Raw genomic sequence first — 20,887 nt, 5'->3', positions numbered from 1 at the left:
GCCCCTACAGCCGGTGGTGTCCATATTATGTGGAACATATAAATATTGTAATGGAAAATGGATGCAGGTGATTGATTTGATTGGGTTTATTGTTGCACACATTATAACATTTTGTATAGTATATTAAGTATTTGTTAATGATTACCAATTTAAAATGTATTAATGATGGTTATTATAAAGTGTAACAAAGTCTGCTTATTTCAAAGGAGAAGCAAAGGTTTTTTAATGGTGTTCAATGGTGAAGAGATAAAGTCTCTAACACGTTCTAAACTAGTGAAGTGACAAAAACATAAACTAATATCGCATATGAGGGATTCAAGAGTAAATGCAACAGAAGCTTTCTAAGCTGTATGACTGAGAATAAGACTAGAGTTTGTTTTAAACATTTTACATTTATTTCAGTATCAAAATATGTAACTGGTCAAAATTACATCATATAATAGCCTATTATAAATGAGACACTATGTATCATATAGTTTTAACAACATATGATACCATGGTAGTTTCATAATACATGTTGCCAATAGCATGCTGACTACTATGACTTAAATCAAAATCCCATTGGTTAGCAGGCCTGGCCTGGTCACGGCGTGACTAACTGTTTCCATGATCAGTCTGAAAAAAATGGCGACCATACAACAATAGCATTATCTTGCACCCTGACAGTTTATTTACCAAGGAGGCACAGGCATGTATCCTGATCCCATCCAATACCATGTTTCATTAAGCAGTGACCTTTAGAGGATGAGCAAACTGAGGTATCACTTCTTCATGAAGTGAGATATGATATCCATGGGCAGGGGGAAAATGATGGTGGAGTTCTTCTCTGCTGCTATGGTGCTAAGAGTCTGCAGGTAGCGAAGCTGCAGGCCTGACGGAGACTCTGCGATCACGAGGGACGCCTCCTTCAGGGCACGAGATGCATTCATCTCACCCTCTGCTGCAATCACCTATACGCACATTAGGAAAGAGAGATTAGGATGGCACACAATTTAATTCATTAGCCTAAAATAATACACCTGACAATAACGCACATTGTGTGTTAATTATTGTATAACACTGCACAGTATATACATGTGTTGTATGTGTCATGCTACATGGCCTGACCTTGGCTCTGGCCTCTCGTGTAGCCTCTGCTTCGGCAGCCATAGCTCTCTGCAGCTGATGTGGCAGCTTCACATCTTTAATCTCCACACGCTCCACCTTGATGCCCCAGTTGTCTGTGGCTTCGTCCAGGTTGGACTGGAAGAGACAGGGAGAGGGAGAGCTCACACCTGTAGCTTACATTGTAATTGATTGTTTATTCCATACCATCCACAGATGGAATTCACATATAAAGCTGTCCATTAGGAATACAAATTCAAAGAAAAATGATTCATCCAAATGTCTCACAATTTTTGAAAATGAGGTGGCGCCCTCCATTCAGCAACCATCAAACACCTATGAACAGGACAGATATGATATCTGGGTTCAGAGATGCCCGCCTGATAGTTTCCAGTACCTGCATGTTGTGAGCGATGCCCTCGCGGTCAGATAAGAGCTCAGCCAGGTTCTTAGTCCCCAGGACATTTCTCAGGGTGGTTTGAGCCAGCAGACGGGTGGAGAAGTCAGCATTAGACACGTTGGCCACAGAGGCAATGGGGTCACTGACCCGGAAGTACACCACTCCGTCCACAGAAACTGTAACTGAGTCTTTGGTCAGGATCTAGAGTAGAAATACATGGCAGTTTGTGTGTGTGTCCACAGATTTTAATTAAAATCGTTTCCACTCAGACAGTTTGGTGTTGTTCTTTGGACCACCCCTACCTCTTGCGGTGGGATGTCAAATGAAACTGTTCGCAGATCCACTTTCACAAAGGAATCGGTACACGGCATAACAAAGAAAATTCCTATGGACGAACAGGAGAAAGCATGAATTTTCAGTTCAAAAAAAGAAAACATTACATTACTATATTGCATCAAAGATTTAAAACTACGCCTTTCTTAAACCACAAATGATATACCCGATCCAGGATTTTCTTTTCTTTTTACAGTTAGATAGAAATTGGGAGTGTTTCTACCTGGTCCTTTAGCCTTCCTGTCTGTAATGCGGCCCAGTCTGAAGATAACTGCGCGCTCATACTCCTGAACAATCTGCAATAACAACAGGATGACCGCAGCAGAAGCTCAATTCACATTCAGATGTGAAATAAAGGAAATAGCAGTTTCTGGACTCTAACCTGCTGTGCTAACTTTTTGAGTTCACTCACCTTCAGACAAAACCAGACGGTGATGGGGAAGAGAAGAGCTGTGAAGATGCCAGAGAGTATGACTAGGATCCAACCAACGCATCCCAAAGACCCTGTCCGTTCAGCTAGAGAGAGAGAGGGACAACAGTGTGTGTTTGAGTCTGTTTGGCACACTGTGAAATCCGTTAAACAAATATGAAATAGAGAGGAAAGCCTCCTTGTTATAGCAAAGTAAGAGATGTGAACAGGTTTGCAAGGAGAAACAAGATCTGATTCACTGAGACATAATGAGGGGTAATACAAACATCGGTCCAGAAGCTCACGGATCAGTTTGAAATTCCTTTGGGCCCTCTTTCAACCCTTAGCTGCTATAAAAAGGCCAACACACTACACACAATGGTATTAATTTTGTCCTTGAAATCATAATAGAACATTATTTATTAACACTGATACTAGCAGTTCACACACAGAGAAACTCACAGTTAACACTATGAGAAACTCTCACACTATAAGTGCAAATAGTTAAATGTTTACCCATGCAACATTATCTCTGGAGTGCTGCTTTGGTAATAACATGAGTCATTAAGAGAGGGAAAGGTTGTACCGTGTCATAGTTTTCAACTTAAATGACTGTTGTTCCGTTTCTATTTGTGCATGTTTTGTGACAAAGTCATTACATTTCACACTGAGTTCCTGGTGGTCACAGTGTTTACCTTGTGATTATAGACAAAACAGCTTTCAATTGCATGTATGCACACATATCAAGGGCACATTTAGACTCAGTGGTTTATACCGCAGCACCGTGCAGTATTACACTGTCATATGCAGATTATATTTTAATTTGCAAAAAGCTTCAACTCTATGGTCTTTGTACTGATTTGGTTATAATTCCTGTTGTGCTATAAGCAACATTACTCTCTTTTTCTAGGTCAAACCACAGAAAATGTGGTTTCCTGTTTTTGAACTAAAGGACATTTTACCACTGCAATAAACTGCAATGGAGCACTGTTGCACATTAGAGAACCTTGCAACTTCACTTCCCTTGATCTATGGTAATTACTGGAAAAACTGTTGAATAGTTTATGAGAATTGCTGGAATATAATCCTAGTTTACACTGTACCAATCTTCATTATAAATATGTGTATTTCTTTTCAATTAAATAGGTTTTAATAGCACCAAAACCTGTGGGTTTCTTTAGATGGAGGAATTCTAATTGGAACTGTACACAGATCTTCACATGTGCATCCAGTGATGATTGTTGAGTTGTGCCTCATCACTAACAAACACCTGAGTGAACATGTGCGCATGTAAAGGATGTGTACACATAGCCTTCTATCGTTACATGATCCTGTCCAACAGGTTGGTGATAACAAAGATTTGGAAAGTACTGTAATTATGCTTCAACATGATGTGATATGAAAAGGAGCCATTATCAGCAACCAAATTAGGCCCATTTACACCCAAGCCAAAACACAACATGTGTGACATGGCAGCTCCTTGTTCACCTGACTTCACAGAGCAACACACGTATAAAGGGAAACACACAAACACTTAGCAGAGTCACATGCTTTCGGGACTCTTATCTCAATGACTCATGTGATTTCTGTTTCTATGACGATGGAGTTCTACTTTGCCCTAGCCTCTCTGGCTGCTTTCCGCCTGCACAGGTGAGCTCCTACGTATACATCATACATAATACATAATACACAATACACTCCCGCTCACATAACTGACAATGTCATGGTAACATTCAACATGGAACTTGTGTTTCAGGGAAGAGTCAACAACTCCTTTGTTGATCTAAGCCTTACACCAACTCTGGTGTTAGTAATATTTAACACAACCAGTGAAGTAACATTAAAGCTCAGAAGCAAAGACAGACAAACGAAATGTGGTTTATCTTACATATTAAATCCTCTTTGCTTATTCCTCTTCTCTTCTGGCTTTCCATTTGGTCCTCCATTTCCATGTGCTGGTTACAACTGAGAGAGGAAGTGTGTTGAGAGAGTTTGTTGAAGTGTATCTGATGAAGAGGGAGTCACCAAGCCTTTTAAAGCTGTAATGCTGCTATATAATGTGGCTCAGAGGTGTAGGTGTGGCTCCGACACTGAGTTGATCATCAACGAATACAATTATCATGATGCTAACAGGAATCTTTACTTTCAATGTTTATAAAATACTGAGTTTTCATGAAAGAAAAAGAAATCCTATTTTTTGCATATAAATGAAGGAGGTTATTTAAAATACTGGTAACATAGAATAATATAGGATATTAAATGAATGTTATTTATTTTTTTCATAATGCAGCTTTCATTGCCAAATAGGGCCTTTGCATAGTCAACCTTACCAGTCCCAACCCAAAAGATTAAGAAATAATGTACTGATGGCATTTCTTTGTAGAAAGTCGAGATGCAGAATGCAATGCTGCACTTTCCCTCATTTCACTTCAACATCTGTGGATATCCAAAAACAAGCTCATTTGACTCTGTAAAACTGGATTCAATTCTATTGTTTTAAAACAGCTCTTTTTGTAGAGAACCAATCATGATTATCAATGTTTTATGGTGTCTGTAAAAATGAGTTAAATTGAATAAAGAAATAAATAAAGAACAGATAGGGAAAACTCAAAACACGTCTTTTCAATACAATGGCTTCAGAGAGGCCATCATTTGTTGATTGGGGTGAACAAAATGTCTTGTACACTTGCTGTAGTACATGGGACCATGTTTGTCACATTAATAACATTATTTTCCTTTAGAATAAATAGCAAGGTACACGATTAATTTGTAACATTACTTATATAATAGAAATTAAATAAATGTAAGCATTTATATTGCAATTCTGCTGCTGACGAAATAGACAAATTCTTACACAGCAAAGTTATATAAAGATCAATTACAAAGATCAGATAATGTGCCTTGAAATAAATGAAGTAACTGAAAAACATTTTTTATGCCTAATTAATAAAATAATGTCTAATAACAGGTTTGGTTAAGGAGATAACAGGTGTCAGAGTATGACTAGGAATGGAAATGGAAAATTTTTAATGATGGGAAAAAGAAATTGCTCCAGTGAGATCCCATGACTGGTGTTGGAGTCTCATGACTAATTGACACATGACTTATTGCATCGCCTGAGTGTTTAGCAATAATAATGATGCTCATGATAAGCAAGATGTGCCATAAATGGACGGTAAGAAGGCTATAAAACGGTTGGGTTGGATGAAATAACAGAAAATAAAAAATAACTGCCTATCAATTAAGGTATATGTTTACCACAGCCTTCAGTACAGATTCAATTATCTGGTCCCTGTTGAGGCTGTACTTTGTAATATTTAACAATTATCCTGTTAATTAAGTCTTTCTCTGATCATGAACCTTTACTTTAACCTTTTGAACTTTGCTGGTACAATACGGTATGTCCATAAGGTGGGTGTGGTATGTGATGATTGTTACTTCTTTAACAACTGGCCTTCAACTATAGGATAGCATGTCTAGCTGTCAATATTTATCTTTACATTATTTTGTACACCTCACGTAATTCTATTCTATTTCCTGATAGGCATGGTATCGCACAGAATAGAGAACAGCAACAGCTAAAGCAATCAGCAGTTTACTGACAAATAATAAAACAGGTGCAAATACAAAAAAAGGGCAAAACAGACAAAAAAAAATCAAGGGCAACACACAACGTGTCTATTACTCTCAACTGTCTTTTAGCGGACTGAGGTGTACAGTAAATGAGGTAAAATTACAGTTTTTACTATGTTGCAAAGCATTACTGAAGAATACAGACATTTTATATCTCAAGTCCATTTATCAATCAACAAATGCTTGTTCTCAGAAACATCTGCATACAGTATATATGGTCAAATACTGTAATAATAGCATTAGCAGGGCGGCAAATTTGTAAACATATGAAATGAAATGTGAATCACAGTAAACTGCTGACAGCCACAAGTGTGTGTTCACTGAAACACAGACATGAACTGCCAAATGCTAGTTTTCTCCCACCCTTAACACAGCACTAGGATTACAAATAATGATGGGGTGCCCACTTCAAAATATGACCGCGCCATACAGCTCACCTAACCATGTCATGTCATAATACAATATTCAATTCAGGACAATCAATCAGTATCATGTCTCATCACGCATGTCTGTTTCACTGAGACTGGACATGAAATACTACACAATGATAGTGTCAATTCATTACATGATATCATGTACATTTTTCAATTTCATTTCTATAATTCATTATTCACTAATAAAAGTCGATAAACTTGATTAAAAACAGCCAAGTCCAGCTAACATTGAAACCAGTAACGGTCTACTTGTAAAACCTACCAACTTTGACAACTGATATTTACAACTGTTCACTATGAATAATATAGGAAATATGCTATCTCCCCCACACACTATTTCAACTGTATTCACGATAGTGTTTCTTGTAGTAGTAAGTCATTCTTCTGGCTGTAACATATACATTATTGAAACTCTCCAACCCGTCCTGTGCTCTTCAGGGTTCGAGGCAAAAGTGAACGTCTCAACTGCTGAAGGGTAGGGCAGGGTGTACGATAAGGGTTGTTGTGTAAGTGTACTAAATGTTTCAAAGTATATTGTGGGTTTCACTGCCAACCCAGCTGTGGGTGCAGGCCTGGTTGGAGGGGAAAGGGGTTTCCTGGGCCTGGAGGGTAGTTGGTGAAACTGTTGGGCTGAGGAGGAAAGCTCTCCAAACCAGATGTAGAATGAGCCTGGAACAAGACAAAGAAAAGCAGTGTTTTTGTAGCAGAGAGGCTTTATCAAACTGACATGTAAATGATTTTACTCTGCCAGAGTACAGCGTGTGTGTGTGTGTGTGTGTGTGTGTGTGTGTGTGTGTGTGTCTACCTGCAGCAGAGCAGACTGCATGGTTGGGTTGTGGAGGCCTCCGAGGGTAGCAGGGGAAGCAGAGGGAGAGAAGCCTGGTACCCCAGGGAAGGACAGCAAGCTGGGGAACCCACTACTTCCTGGAGGCTGGAGTCCACTGCTCAACCTTTAACACACAGAATACACACGCTATTTTAATTATAATAATGTTTATATTTTTTCATGCTTTACTAAACTATGTTGCCGTTCCCCATGTATAAATATTAAAGAAATATAACTTGCTTGCTCAGTTAATAGCTCTTGCGAGAAGGACATCACCCATCTCTTGAGTGTGTAAAATGTCAGCAAAAGGTGAGGATTGTGCTTGTTCCAACACTTGAAAAGTTCATTGAAAAGATAACTTACTAAATATACCAAAGAACAACACAAACCAAAGTCTAGGCCCGACACTCCACAGTAGAAGTACAAGTGGACTTTGCACTTGTGGATGCAGTGTTTCCACTTATAAAACCCAAAGTGGAAAATCGATGTACATGATTTATAACGCCCTTTTTTCAGCCATTTTACACGCAAGTGGAAATCAATGTCATATGTTCAAATTACTAACTACTCTGGTTACTAGAAATGGAAGACAAAATAGGGCTACTGTAACAGCCAGCAAAATTGGCATACACAGACCTACAGTACATTAAAATAGAGTAGCTGCTATGGTATTGTCGTAGGCTAAATAAAATAATATCAGGAGATCAATATAAAATCATTAGGTTCATTTTAGATTCTCCATATAACATGGCTTCTGTATACTGGCCAGTAAAAATGTTGAAAGCTCACATACCCAGGCTGGAAGTTGGAGCTGAAAGCAGACGCAAAGCCTGGCAAAACTGGCGATGATGATGGAACTCCAGCTGCGGCTGCTGCTGCTGCAGCTGCTGCTGCCTGCAGTGGTGCCACCGATGCTCCTGAGGATGAAGAGGCTACTGGCAGTCCCATGAATGAAGACAACACAGGGCTCCCAGCACCGTGCCCTCCTGAAACTCCCAACCCTGCGAAGGCAGCGGGGCTAGGACCAGGCGCAAGGCCTTGGAATATGGAGGGGGCAGAGGTGAGGCCCAGACCGAAAGGGGAGGCTCCACCTGGGGCAGCGTTGGGAGGCAGGCCTGGGTAGATTGAGGTTGGTGGATGGTTAGAAATGTTAGTAGTGGCAGGCATTGCGGACATGGATGAAGCCATGGAGGAAGGAGGGAGAGAGGAAGAAAGGGAGGAAAAGGGGGATAGGCAAGGATAATGAGAGGCTGCTGGGCTGGAGGACAGAGCTTGGAAGCCGCCGATAGCAACAGGACTAGAGAGAGAGACTTGAGGAGAACCTGAGGGGTGTGAGAGACCCAAAGAACGAGCCAAGGCAGCCTGGGCAGAACCTGGAACCACAAGAGAGCTAAGAGATGGTGTGCCAGAGCGAGAGGTGCCCTTGAAAGCAGAGGGCACAGGGCTGTTACTGCCACTGTTACTACCCCCAGTGTGTCTGTTGAGGACTCCAGCTGCCGCCATGGCAGCCTGAATCTGTGCAGAATGAGCTGGGGAGAGTTTGGGACTGGGGCCTGGGGTGGAACAACTCGGAATAACTGGAGTGGATGGTCCAGAGGGGGTGTAACTTCGGATCACTGACCCAGACGGGTTACCTGCTTGTGGGTGTATGCCATGGTGAGTGGGACCTGACTGGTGGTCTGTGGACTGGGAAAAACCCCTCTGCTGAGTTGAGCCCATGGAGTTCGCCTGAGATAAGGGGTCTGGGCCGCTGCGGGAAGTGGCAGGGGTGCCTGGTCGGGAAACGACATGGAAGGGGGAAGGGGAGAAGCCCCCGCTGCCGGGGACAGGAGTTCCACAAGGGGTGCCTGAAGGGGTGTGGGCTTTAATGACAGACGAGGGTGTCGGTGTAGCATGGCCACTGGAGGTCTGTGGGCCTGCTTTAATCACAGATGGGGATGGAGCAGGGGAGGGAGAGGGGGCATTAGGGTTGTGAGAGGGAACCATGCCAGGGAAAACTGGTGTTATAGGGGTTGTGGGAGGCGGCTGAGCAGGAGAAGCCTGGGGTGGGACGGGGGTAGAAGGCGTGGACCCATGAGGAATGAGGAGGGGCCCGCTGTTGACTCCAGGTGTGGTGTTCTGCAGATTGCCTGGCCTGGCGTAACCTGGAGGGAGAAAAAGATCAGAGTTGGTGAAAAAGGTCATCTAAAATGAAGACTCTATTACATGACATGATGTTACAATCAAAAGAAAAAAAGAAATACATTTAAACAGTACCACATAGTTGCATATTTTCTGATCACTAGTTTTTGTTGAAAACAAATTTCAACCAGGAAACAGACGGAATAGGTTAAAACCCAACACAAACTATTGTAAAAGAAGCAATACACTCACATTTATAAAAAAGAGAGAGAGAGAAGAGACAGCAAGGAAGAATAGTCAGAGAGCATCCCTGTGAGCAACTTATTACATGGAAATTCTAAACATTTTCAAGATTGGAATATGTCTTCTTTTTACCTTTGGGGAAATGTTTAAATAACTTATTTTGCTTAAATTAACTTTCATCACACAGTGTGCTTATCTCACATTTGTCAATTTAATGCACCTTGAGACATTTTATGCATATGACCACATATCTCCCCAAAGGCCCTAAAAGATGTATTTCAACTGTGAAAACTGATGAGACAGTGCGTAAAAATAAAATAAAATACGTGAACCCAAGCGATGCATGTTAAATGCTAGCTCACAGCATGATTCCAGTAAGAAAAACATGAATGACATTAGTTTGAAGCCATTTCCAGTCCAGGCAACCAAAGACCTGTCCACACAATTCACCAAAGCATAGGTCTACTTCTACACCGACTGACCAGAAAACAGAAAACGCCTGCAATGCAATACAACAGCCTTGCAAAAGAAATATGTTTATGACCACTGTTTTAGTTGTTTGTGTGTTGATACCATTCTGGGGTGTTGTACTGTATAATATTGACAAGTATTGAAATTAAATTTTTCCATTTTGTCTACTTCACCTACATATTCGGAGAAGAACAAATTCTGGATTATATCAAATATAACAGAAATGTGGTTGCATTGGATGCAGTCTAATACGGCAACACCCCCTAAAATGATTGCAGAATTAAATTGACATCTCTCCAACACTTTATAAATTATTATAAATTAAAAGGAATCCAATACACAGTTGTATTGGATTGCATTAAAATATAAGGGGGATGTATTTTTCTGGTCACTCAGTGCATTCCAGAAGTAAGAAGCACATTCTTCACCTGATAAAGGCCTTAAACTTGAGAAGCGCAGGTAAGCAACATGCCAGGTAGTTAGGCAGCAAGTTTCAAGGATTGTCTATTTGCTGTCACACACACGAGCTTCCATCGAATCATACCTGCTACTTTGTGGGTGGAGTTGTAGGGGGGAGGGGGCACACTGGTTGTAATTACCCCTCCCACAGAAACAAGGCCTGCGTTGTTGTACGCACCTGAGTAGCAGTTGCAAATATTAACAGCGTCCACCACACACATAAACACACACAAATGTAAGAATCACACACAACGCATCCCACTACTAACTACACCTCAAACAATCCCAGATGGCAGTTTAAAAAAAAAAAAGAATTCCTAATTGTACCTGAAACTAAATTCCTCAATTGTCTGATAACCTTCCATCCATCTGGTTTCTTATTATTGGCAAGTAAACAGTGTTGGATTACAGGGCAGGGCGGGGGAAGGTAGGAATAAGTGTGTGTAAGTGGTTGGTTTCTTACTTGGTGCGATGGTGGCATGGGGTCGGCACGGTGGTATAGGGTATGGCACAGGCCGATGAGGGTTGTAGGTTGAGGGAAACTAGAAAAAGATTAAAACAATATATATATATATATATATATATATATATATATATATATACATACATACATACATACATACATACACACACACACACACCAAAAACACTTAACTGATGAGCACATTCTGTCTTATTCTGAGAATCTGTAATGCAAGTGTTTTCAAAGGCAATATAAGACAACTAACAGGTTAATTACATCAAGGATAAGACCGAGTGAAAACCAAAAAAAAAATATGGAAGATCAAACCACTGCTTTGGATGGTCATTTTTATGCAGCAGATGGTGGTCGTTTTTAAATAATGTTCCTATATTCCAAGATGGTTATTAATAAATAACAGAAGAAAAACATATTTCATAGCCTCATCAGACATCAGAACATTTACATTATATAGAAATAGCTGGAGTACAGTGAAAGTCCATTTCTATGCTTTGCATCTAAATGTGAAGGGTGACCGTTGTGAGTGTGTGTTCTTACTCATATATGACTCATTTGTTTCTGTATGTGCTACTATTATTCTGCTAAAGCCTTTACTCCAGTCAGTTCAGCAATCTAACCACAGTCAATCATTAACTTACTGTATATACCATGGCTTGGCATGTAGGTTGAAGTTTTTATCACGCTTAATGTAATTAGGCATGTAAAGCCTTGTCACTCTGTTATCAGGTTTTTCTGGGGCAACCTGGCACTGTTACATTATCCTAGTCAGCGATTCCCATTCTAGTGCTTACAGGTTTGAATGGTCCAATAATACGAGCAGAAATTCCTTTCCCCTCAAGACTGTTAGAAGAGTCCTCTTTCTTCTCGCCTTCTTTCTTCACTGGAGGGATTCCCTGTGATCATAAAGAAAATAAATTTGTACATGGTCAGGCTTAATTAGGCAGAAGACAAACATGCCATATGCCAATTTGTTGCTGTCTACTTCAATTAAAATCACAAGACAAATAAATACACTCAGTGTCACATATATTATGAACTTTGTTCTGTTCATTAATAGCCTGAGACAATGGAGGTGGAACAAATAGGGACCTACATACAAAAATAAATAATACAATCTACATCTTTATGTCTATCCTTAGTTGGTGATGGTTCAGGAAGGCTCAACACAAACCATGTACATACTTACAGGGAATGTGCCACTGACCAGACTGGGTCTGCCTTTTGGGTATGGATTTCCTGGTATCATACCACAGGAGGAGATCATGGCTACAGGAGCCTTGCAGCCAACCTTACATACCTAGTGACACAGAAGTAGTATTAGTTTAGAAACTGTGTGTGTGTGTGTTTGCTTGTGTTTATAGTATGCATTAAAAATATTATAATTGTTAGGTTTGTCAACATAAACAACGCTGTTCTAAAAGCTAATTTTCGATTGCATTATTATCTTTTAGGTACATCTATCGCTTAGTCTCTGTACATCTCGCAAAGCGACAGTCGTTCCCTGGGGCTATGGCTCCCAAAGTGATTCCACAAGGTCTTTTGATACCAAGACATAAGAGTAGCGGATAGGTTTCCTATGCTAACCTACCTAGAACACAAACAACACCATGAAGTTGAACTTGTAAAGGTGAACTTACTTGCTCTAGTATCCTGCGAGCCCGCTTCTTCTCAGACAAGTGTATGCGGAACAGATCCTCCACAGGACGATAATTTTGAGCATCTGAAATGTTCCTGTATGGGAACAGAAATCAAACAAGTAACCAATTAGCCAAACCAAAAATGCTGATATTACAACATGTGGCATAGTGTTAAAAGTACATTCATGGTGCTTCAACGCATTTTCAAAATGTACTCACAAAGCTATTAGTTCCAGGACAACCAGTCTGTCCTTTGAGAAGGTAAAGCAATTCAGGATATTTGCAACTTTGGTTGTAGGGATTGCAACCATTTTCTAAAGGCAACAGAAGGGGAAACATATTTAATATGCATACCAATGACAGAGAGAAGTGGCAATTCAAGACAAAATTATAACTTTTAAAGCTTCACTAATGTTGATGTTGTAGCTTTTACACATTTAATTATATCCATTTTTGAAAACATATTTATTAATGCAAACTATTAACTTTGGTGCCGATCACTTAAAACACATATTACTCACATGCTGCAGAGCTTTAACTGCTTTGATCTGTGGCTCTGCCCATGAGAAATACTTCAGTATCTCCATCACCTGCAGATGTTCAAGACAGGGTTACAACTTGGAATAACACTAAAGATGGACGGCTCTAGTATGGAAGTAGTATAAAAGACCATAACAATTTTGACTACCAACTTTATTTGTTTCGCATGACAACAATTGCAAAAACACATTTATCCTCAGTAAGCATTGATCTAACTAAATATAACACACCATATCCATGTACTTAAGAATTAAATTCTAACCATATGCAGCATTGGTTATAAGGTAAGTCAATAACTAGTAATACTATCAGATTCTAATATAAGGCATATGGATGAATTTGGGGACTATGTTTTAATGTAATGACCGTTTAAGCACCATTAAATATGCACAAACTGTGAGGACTTTACAGAGGTGTGGGAAACCTGTCTATCTAGTGTGGTAAAATACAGCACGTGGTGAGCTGGAGATTCTGCGGACATTCTCACAGCGGACCAACTGAGAAGTAAACTAAATAAAATGACAGTGGTACTGTTTCGACAGTTACCTGTTCACTGGAGAAATATCCATGCACCTGCTCTATGGCTTTGATCCGCTGATCGGTCAGGACGCACTGAAACACAGAATAAAGAATTACTAAACCCCGATTTCAAATCTTAAATCGGACAAAACATTTGGGATTAGGCACTCATTACCTTTCTTATCTCATCCAAGACAATATCAAATGATTTCTTGTCCATGTTTGTTAATTTAAACAAACGTCCCGCCTCTTATCAATAAAAACAGTTATTATACCACGAAGTTGGTAAGTACACTTTTAACAATACAGATAAGGTGATTTAAGATAAAAATGCATTCGGATGACTAAGTCTAAATACTAGCTATGTTACTGACCCAACGTTACTAATTAAAATTCATAATGCTGCGAAAGCATAATTTAAAGTATTGCATATTCGCAGTAAATCATTAGCTCTGTAATAAAGCTGCATGGTCTTTACAGTCCTTGTATACAATATAACTTTCCGCCCATGAACAATGACTTCCAAACAAGAGAAGCTGTGTCTGCAGTGCTAAACCTGTCTGCACCAGATTTGTCCGCAGCTAACAACAAGCTAGCCAGCTACAGCTACGCTTAATTCTGAGCACAGCTCAACAAAAAAACACTAGAAAATGCAAAGAAAATATGTGTACATTTGTTCATTAAATTTAAGATTAAATCCAGTCATGGCTAAAATTACGATAGAGACTGGAAAATGTAAAAAAATAAATCATACAGAATCTTAAAATAACGCGCAGGGAAAGATAGCAGTCTTGCTAGCTTCCACTGACAGATAGCGCTAGGAACGTCAACACCGGAAAGGATCCCTCTAAGGAAGCCTGTCAGAAAACCCTGTAAAAAAATAACATAATTACAGCTAGTTTAAGTAACAGTATAATTTAAAAGAGTTGATCTATAGTCAACATAATTAAAAATCAAATTGGCTGTATAAGTTATATCATTTGTATGTTCTTTTTTAGTGTTTCTCTGCGGACAGTTTCAGGCCAATTATGGACAGCGTACAGGAAGTAAACATAAAATGGGTCTGGATTGCGGAGTAGTAGAATCACATCCATGAGTAGAATTAGTAGAATAAGGAATAGTTGTTTGTTGTAATAGTAAAAATGGATCGTTTTTCGTGGTCAAATGGGCTATTAGAAATAAACGAAACTTTAGTGATCCAGCAACGAGGTGTCAGACTATATGACGGCGATGATAAGGTATAGTTTTTTTTTTCCTGATAGTTAAGTTTGTAGCCCGTCACAACAACACAGCAGCTAAAACATACATACAACAATGTAACTAAGATAGTTGAATAACGCAGCAGTATTGACAGTACACATGAGATAAAGTTCAGGTACATGGTTTAATAAATTATAAGAAAATAATAACGTCTGTCATTGTACCAGGCTAAGCTGGACGTTGGAGTTGTCTTGTTGAGCACCCATCGGTTGATCTGGAGGGACGTTAAAAATCATGTAAGACAGCATGTGATTAAGTGAGTACTGGTGCAGTTATTGTTCACATATTGTGTGCTGACGCTCATTATGACTTCTGTCACCTGTAGGAATGCTGCATAGCCATGCCCCTGTCACAGATCATCCTCTTTGAGGAGCAGGCTGCAGGAATAGGAAAGAGGTAAGTAATTGGGTTCTAACAACAGAAATGAGAAGTATGATTTCAGTATTACATAAAAAAAGAAGCAAACTGCAATATTTTAGTTTTTATACCTAAATATGTATTTGACCAATAACAATTAATCAAGGTCCACTTATTAAAACATTTTCTGCCGGTTAGAACTGCCTCTCATTGTCTTCATCAGTAGATGGAGTTTGTTCAGTTGTCATTATGGGAATTAAGTATGGAACTTTGATCTTGTGATATCTGGTGGTTGTATTTGGGGATAATATGATAGCCCCCTGCAGTTGAAAGCTCTGGGGAAAACGAAAAAGTGGAACTTAAGCTATGTTTCCCCTCCTGTTGATAACAACAATACTTACAATTTACAAGAAGAAAATTAACTGTTGGCATCTTTTATCCTGTAGTGCAAAAATAGTTATCCACCTGCATGCAGCACCTGCCAACAAGGAGCCAGGTCCCTACCAACACAGCAAGTACTCCTTCATCAAGCTGTCCTTCAAAGAACACGGGCAGATTGAGGTAGTCCCACTTATACAAGTAGCAGTTTGAAATGTTTGTACTTATTGTTTACCTCATAATGAGCCTTCTTAAGAGAGACTTTGTGTTTGATTATTTACCTGAAAATGACACGGTGTCATATGCTTATAGTTTTACAGGAGGCTAACAGAGGAAATGACTCAGAAGAGATGGGAGAATACGCCATTTTCACAACCCATCTCCACAGGAACCGGCTCTCAGGTTAGAAGCTGAAAAGATGCTTATCCTATTTTCCTTTTCACTGTCATTTTCCTTGATATCTTTTTTTATTCAGAAGCCAGAAGCATATGTGATTTGTTACCACACCACATACATGGGGATGACACACCTGTCAATTCACATTTTGTTCCACAGGATGGCAGTGTTGTCTTTAATGGGCTTGACAGTTAAAATAGTCAGAACTTCTGCCTCTGACTATCAACCAAGATATGATACTGCCACTTATTGCTCAATTGGTAGAAATTGGCAAGTATAGTATTCCACAGCAGGACTACAGTCTGTCATTTCACACATGTGTCTCCAAATAAGATTACATAAAACTTTTCTTTTAATAAACACTATACATCATAGTCACTAAAATGAATACATGTAACAGTAGTGAACCACAATGTGTTCCCTCCTCACTGTTGGTCTTTCCTTGTCCTTTGAGGACTTTTTTATTTTTTTTTTCACTTTGTTTTTCTTTCCTCTGTGGTCATGTAGGCAGGAAGAACACGTGCTGTGGGGATTGTTGGCATTGAGAGAAAGATAGAGGAGAAGAGGAAAGAAACCGACAAAAACATTTCTGAGGTACTGTAAAGCAAAAAGATTGAGAAATGTGTCTCCTCAAAGCTCCAAGCTGAAGTTTTTGTAGTAAGCCATATTTTGATGAAAGTGATTGTGAACCCACTGATAATACAGAGTTTGTAATTTTAATTTAAATTGTGAACATTTATTAGCACTATTACCCTTTTTGATCTTTTTTTTTCAGGCCTTCGAGGATCTCAGTAAGCTGATGGTGAAGGTAAAGAATGCTTTCCTTTTGTATGTTCACATTTTCCTGTAGCAGTTGATTTGTCACATCATTATTTTTCTTTTTGAAGTCCTCTTATATTTGATCCATTATACTGTATGATTGTTAAAACATCATATCTATGGATATCAAACCTGTGTTAAGCTCATATACTGCTATGCGGTGGGATTTTCTGAATTAATGCTGAACTCTAACTAAAAGGCCAAAGAGATGGTGGAGCTGTCCAGATCTATAGCCAACAAGATCAAAGACAAGCAGGGAGACATTACAGAAGATGAGGTAAGAAACTGACCAGCAAAATCCGACACAGAAACAGGACAATTACTGTACATGCAGCAATAGTTACCTTTTTAATCATAAAATCCTCTAAGTAATACTCTCTAACTCCACTGGACCATGATACACACAACTGATAGGGTTATTACATGATGCCCACGTCATGCAGTTTGGTTTTCAAGTAGTTTGCTTTTTATTAACAGTTATGTTCTGCTTTATAGACAATACGGTTTAAGTCCTACCTACTGAGCATGGGTATTGCTAACCCTGTTACCAGGGATACATATGGGTCAGGCACACATTACCATATGCAGCTGGCTAAGCAGCTGGGAGATATGCTACAGGCTCCTCTAGAGGTAGGTGTTCATTTTTTGTGTGTCATGTGTTTCACATCTACACAGGCTAAGATTAAAGACTAATTTCAGCCATGTTCTTACTGTCTTTTCAATTTCTATCTCTTTCTGACTCCATTTCTCATGCTCTCGTTCTACCACTCCCTACTCTCTCAGGAGCGTGGGGGTATGATGGCCCTCACTGAAGTGTACTGTCTCGTCAACCGTGCTAGAGGGATGGAGGTAATGCTCACACAAAACAACTGAAGAATGTTTTTATAGCTCATACAGTACTTGAGTGGGCATGCCATAACTTTACGTCTATACATTCATGCTACACACAAATCAAAGTGTCAGATACTGAGGTTACTTTCTCTTTTCACAGCTTTTATCTCCAGAAGATTTGGTAAACGCGTGCAAGATGTTTGAGTCGTTGAAGCTCCCGTTGAGGTGAGTTGAACTTTTGTTTGCCTTTTGTATTGTTTTGTTTAGCTTATGTTCACACTTTCATGCATTCATTTATGTATAGACCAGGCTATTTACTAAAGGAATATAGGACAGGGTTTGTGGCTGTTTCAGAAAGAGGCCAGGCTCTTCCTGCCTGGCTTCCTGTTGTTGGAAGTATTGTCCAGCCCTCTGCGACTGTCATTTCCTGTCACTTCCCAGAGTTTCAAAAGAATCACTGGTCTGTTTCCCTACCATGCTACTCCTAGTACCCCCAAACTGGTTGCTGGTCTTTACCTTACTCCCTATTTTAGCTTCATAAAACATTCAGCATAAATCTGTCTCTCACACACACTCTTTTCTTCATCCATCTTGTCCTCTTTACAGGCTGCGTGTGTTTGACAGCGGTGTGATGGTGGTCCAGCTGCAGTCTCACAGCGAAGAGGAAATGATAGCCTCAGCACTGGACAGTGTACGCTTTACCGTTACAAACATATACTGACATTGACATGCTTTAGACTGATCAAACAGCATGCTATCTTGGATATGTATCTTTGAAAAATATTGAGATAAGTCACAGTCACAAACCCTTAGGTTGGAGGCTTTTATCTTATTCCCTGTCTTATCTCCTCCTCTTCCTCGTACAGGTGTCAGACAAAGGGTCTTTGACAGCAGAGGAGTTTGCAAAGCTCTTGGGTCTCTCTGTTCTTCTGTGTAAAGAACGGTAAGTTCACTTATACAGTAGATACAGTCTGTTTGTTTTACTACACAGTATTGTTTAAGAATGAGAATATTTACAGTTGTCTTTGTTTCTCATTTTATTGTTCTTTATTGATGCATTCGGTCATTTCTTTGTGTCCTCTTTTCTATTCCCTCCTCATCTCCAGGTTGTTGCTGGCTGAGAAGATGGGCCACTTGTGTAGAGACGACTCTGTTGAGGGTTTGAGATTCTACCCAAACCGCTTTTGACCTGTTTACAGTCATTATTGTTGAGATAGGAAAAAATACTTAAGCTGGGCTGCACTGTCTATGCTGATGCTGATAGACTGATGCATTGCTACTACATGTACCTACTGGGGTACAGCAGAAGAGTGCCTGCTGTACTTTAAGCGCAATAATGTACTTACCCATTCTGGTGATGATTTTTGAACGGTTGGTATTCTATTAGTGGGAGATCTCTGCAATCCACTTTACATACTACCAGCTTTTTCTATCTAAGTCTAAAGCTAGACTCTGTCTATAAAGGTTATCAAGGAGATGCTTTTCCAGAAACTTCTCCAGAAACTGCTCAAATAAATGCTCAAATACCAGATTTGCTCTGCTTGATGGAGTGATCAGCATGAGTGTTTAGTAATAAATGGGTTTGGGAAAATTTACTCAGTAGAATACACAGTGTACATTTTTTCACACATTCTTGTGTTGCAGAGCTTATACCTTCTTTTTTTTTCTTTTACAAGTAGTGTGGATTGTTATGAAGCGTGTCATGCTATCTCATCTGTTGCGGAGGCAGAGAATATGCCCAGGTGTCAAGGTTTCAATTAATCTAAAAACCCTACACCACCTTTCATCATGTGTGTTGTAAAGCACTTTGGCACAAACCTGGTTTGTTTTCAATGTGCTCTATAAATAAATGTGACCTTTGACCTTGATTTTTGTCTATTCTCCAGATACATTGTCATTGAATAACTTTTAAAATACATTCAACAACAAAAAAAACATGCCTGATCTGCTGTCAGTTTTGTTCACAGCTAATTAAATGTAGGGCACGTTGCCAAATGTCATTATTCAGCCAATGAATCCCTTCAATGCAGAGGTTGATTGATTGTATTTGACCACTTAAATATAAAAAATATGAAACAGCACTCTGTGTCATACATAAAAAATACATAAATAGTCAGGGATAACACAATAAAGCCCAAAGACTTATTTCCATTGTGGTTCTTGTGGTTGGGTTTTAAAAAATGTTTTTTTAAAGCCAAACTGAAAGGTGAGCACCCTATAAATCGGCACAGTGAAGCTTTCAAAACAAGTGTGTGTAAAATTACATTACCATATCTACTCACAGTATATCATATGTATTGAGAGTAACTATGGACATATGCTTGAGATATGAGCATATTGTAATAAATCCCAACTGGTATAAGTAGCTTCATGTCTAAACTTTATACTTTCTGCTGGGAGTGTTGCCACTGTACTTTCATTTTTAATAAATGTGCGTCCCTGCAGGGCTTCTTACACACAGAGTAGAACACTTCTTTGTTCCCATTGTGAACTGAGCTGAGCAGTAATGGGTGTTTCTTCTCCAGAGAAGCTTCCTGTTTTTGGCCGGCTCTCTGGATTAAAAAAAAAAAAAAAAAGGTCTGCAGAACTCTACAGCTGATTAGATTACCATGCCATATGGTTCACTTATGATGCTAGATAAACCTAATTGTACTCAAAGAATCTTGAGAGCTGGACTGAGAGCAGGTCTGATCATAGTAATTAGGGATTCATGCATGACATTGAACTTTTGGGAAATGTTTTCCTAAACAAAATAGGTCCTGCTTTTGTATGCTGAGATGGATTAACTCAATGGTGCGTTTTAAGTTTAACCTTATCCTGAATGGCTGAGTGTCTACTATACAAATCTCAGTAATGTGTTCTTTCATCAATGGATTATAGAAGGATGACTTGTCAGTCGTTTTATATGGAGGAAGGAAATCTGATTTTGTGAAATGAATAGTTCTGCTGTTTACAATTTTGTTACCCTGCCTCCTGGTGCAGTTGGGATACACAAGCTATCCTCAGGATTTCCGTATGACTATATCATGAGTTTCTTTTTAGATCTAATCTTTTAACAACACATGTACATAAAAAAGATTAATGTTTGACTGCCTGAATGAATAAATTATAGATCCATCTGTGAAATCTCAAATATATGTAGTCACTTTCTTCAGTTTTTAATTGAGCCAGGGGCCTGTTGTTTAAACTGATACCAGTGTATTGATTTGTTCCTTTTATACACTACAGTGCACTTT

The 20,887-nt window shown here is 39.3% G+C and overlaps 3 protein-coding genes across 4 annotated transcripts; 1 reads left to right on the top strand and 2 right to left on the bottom strand.

Annotated features, from left to right (window-relative positions):
* Positions 1–372: 372 nt before the first annotated feature.
* stoml3b (stomatin (EPB72)-like 3b) lies at positions 373–4,290 on the bottom strand. Its single transcript, XM_039777892.1, has 7 exons — positions 4,135–4,290; positions 2,250–2,353; positions 2,061–2,133; positions 1,807–1,889; positions 1,502–1,705; positions 1,108–1,242; positions 373–950 (listed from the first exon to the last, which is right to left on the bottom strand). Exons 1-7 carry the CDS (start codon positions 4,196–4,198, stop codon positions 762–764), a joined length of 852 nt encoding a protein of 283 aa, XP_039633826.1. The 5' UTR covers positions 4,199–4,290; the 3' UTR covers positions 373–761.
* Positions 4,291–5,825: 1,535 nt separating this feature from the next.
* On the bottom strand, positions 5,826–14,432 carry proser1 (proline and serine rich 1). Of its 2 annotated transcripts, XM_039777889.1 has the most exons (12): positions 13,786–14,432; positions 13,638–13,703; positions 13,073–13,141; positions 12,771–12,865; positions 12,552–12,645; positions 12,101–12,211; positions 11,706–11,807; positions 10,897–10,975; positions 10,519–10,611; positions 7,933–9,283; positions 7,119–7,263; positions 5,826–6,982 (listed from the first exon to the last, which is right to left on the bottom strand). In XM_039777889.1, exons 1-12 carry the CDS (start codon positions 13,828–13,830, stop codon positions 6,857–6,859), a joined length of 2,376 nt encoding a protein of 791 aa, XP_039633823.1. In that variant the 5' UTR covers positions 13,831–14,432; the 3' UTR covers positions 5,826–6,856. The 2 variants fall into 2 exon arrangements, with proteins under 2 accessions (XP_039633823.1, XP_039633824.1); XM_039777890.1 differs by lacking the exon at positions 10,519–10,611.
* Positions 14,433–14,653: 221 nt separating this feature from the next.
* Positions 14,654–20,109, top strand: vps36 (vacuolar protein sorting 36 homolog). The gene is made up of 14 exons (XM_039777891.1): positions 14,654–14,848; positions 15,038–15,106; positions 15,196–15,266; positions 15,674–15,788; positions 15,918–16,007; positions 16,509–16,595; positions 16,777–16,809; positions 17,020–17,097; positions 17,316–17,450; positions 17,604–17,669; positions 17,812–17,876; positions 18,258–18,342; positions 18,518–18,594; positions 18,758–20,109. Exons 1-14 carry the CDS (start codon positions 14,753–14,755, stop codon positions 18,837–18,839), a joined length of 1,149 nt encoding a protein of 382 aa, XP_039633825.1. The 5' UTR covers positions 14,654–14,752; the 3' UTR covers positions 18,840–20,109.
* Positions 20,110–20,887: the final 778 nt, after the last annotated feature.

This window comes from Perca fluviatilis, chromosome 16, assembly GCF_010015445.1.
Source record: "Perca fluviatilis chromosome 16, GENO_Pfluv_1.0, whole genome shotgun sequence".
NCBI lineage: Eukaryota > Metazoa > Chordata > Actinopteri > Perciformes > Percidae > Perca > Perca fluviatilis.
The sequence above is the reverse complement of the archived record's forward strand: the minus strand, read 5'-3'. Positions and strand labels throughout refer to the sequence as shown.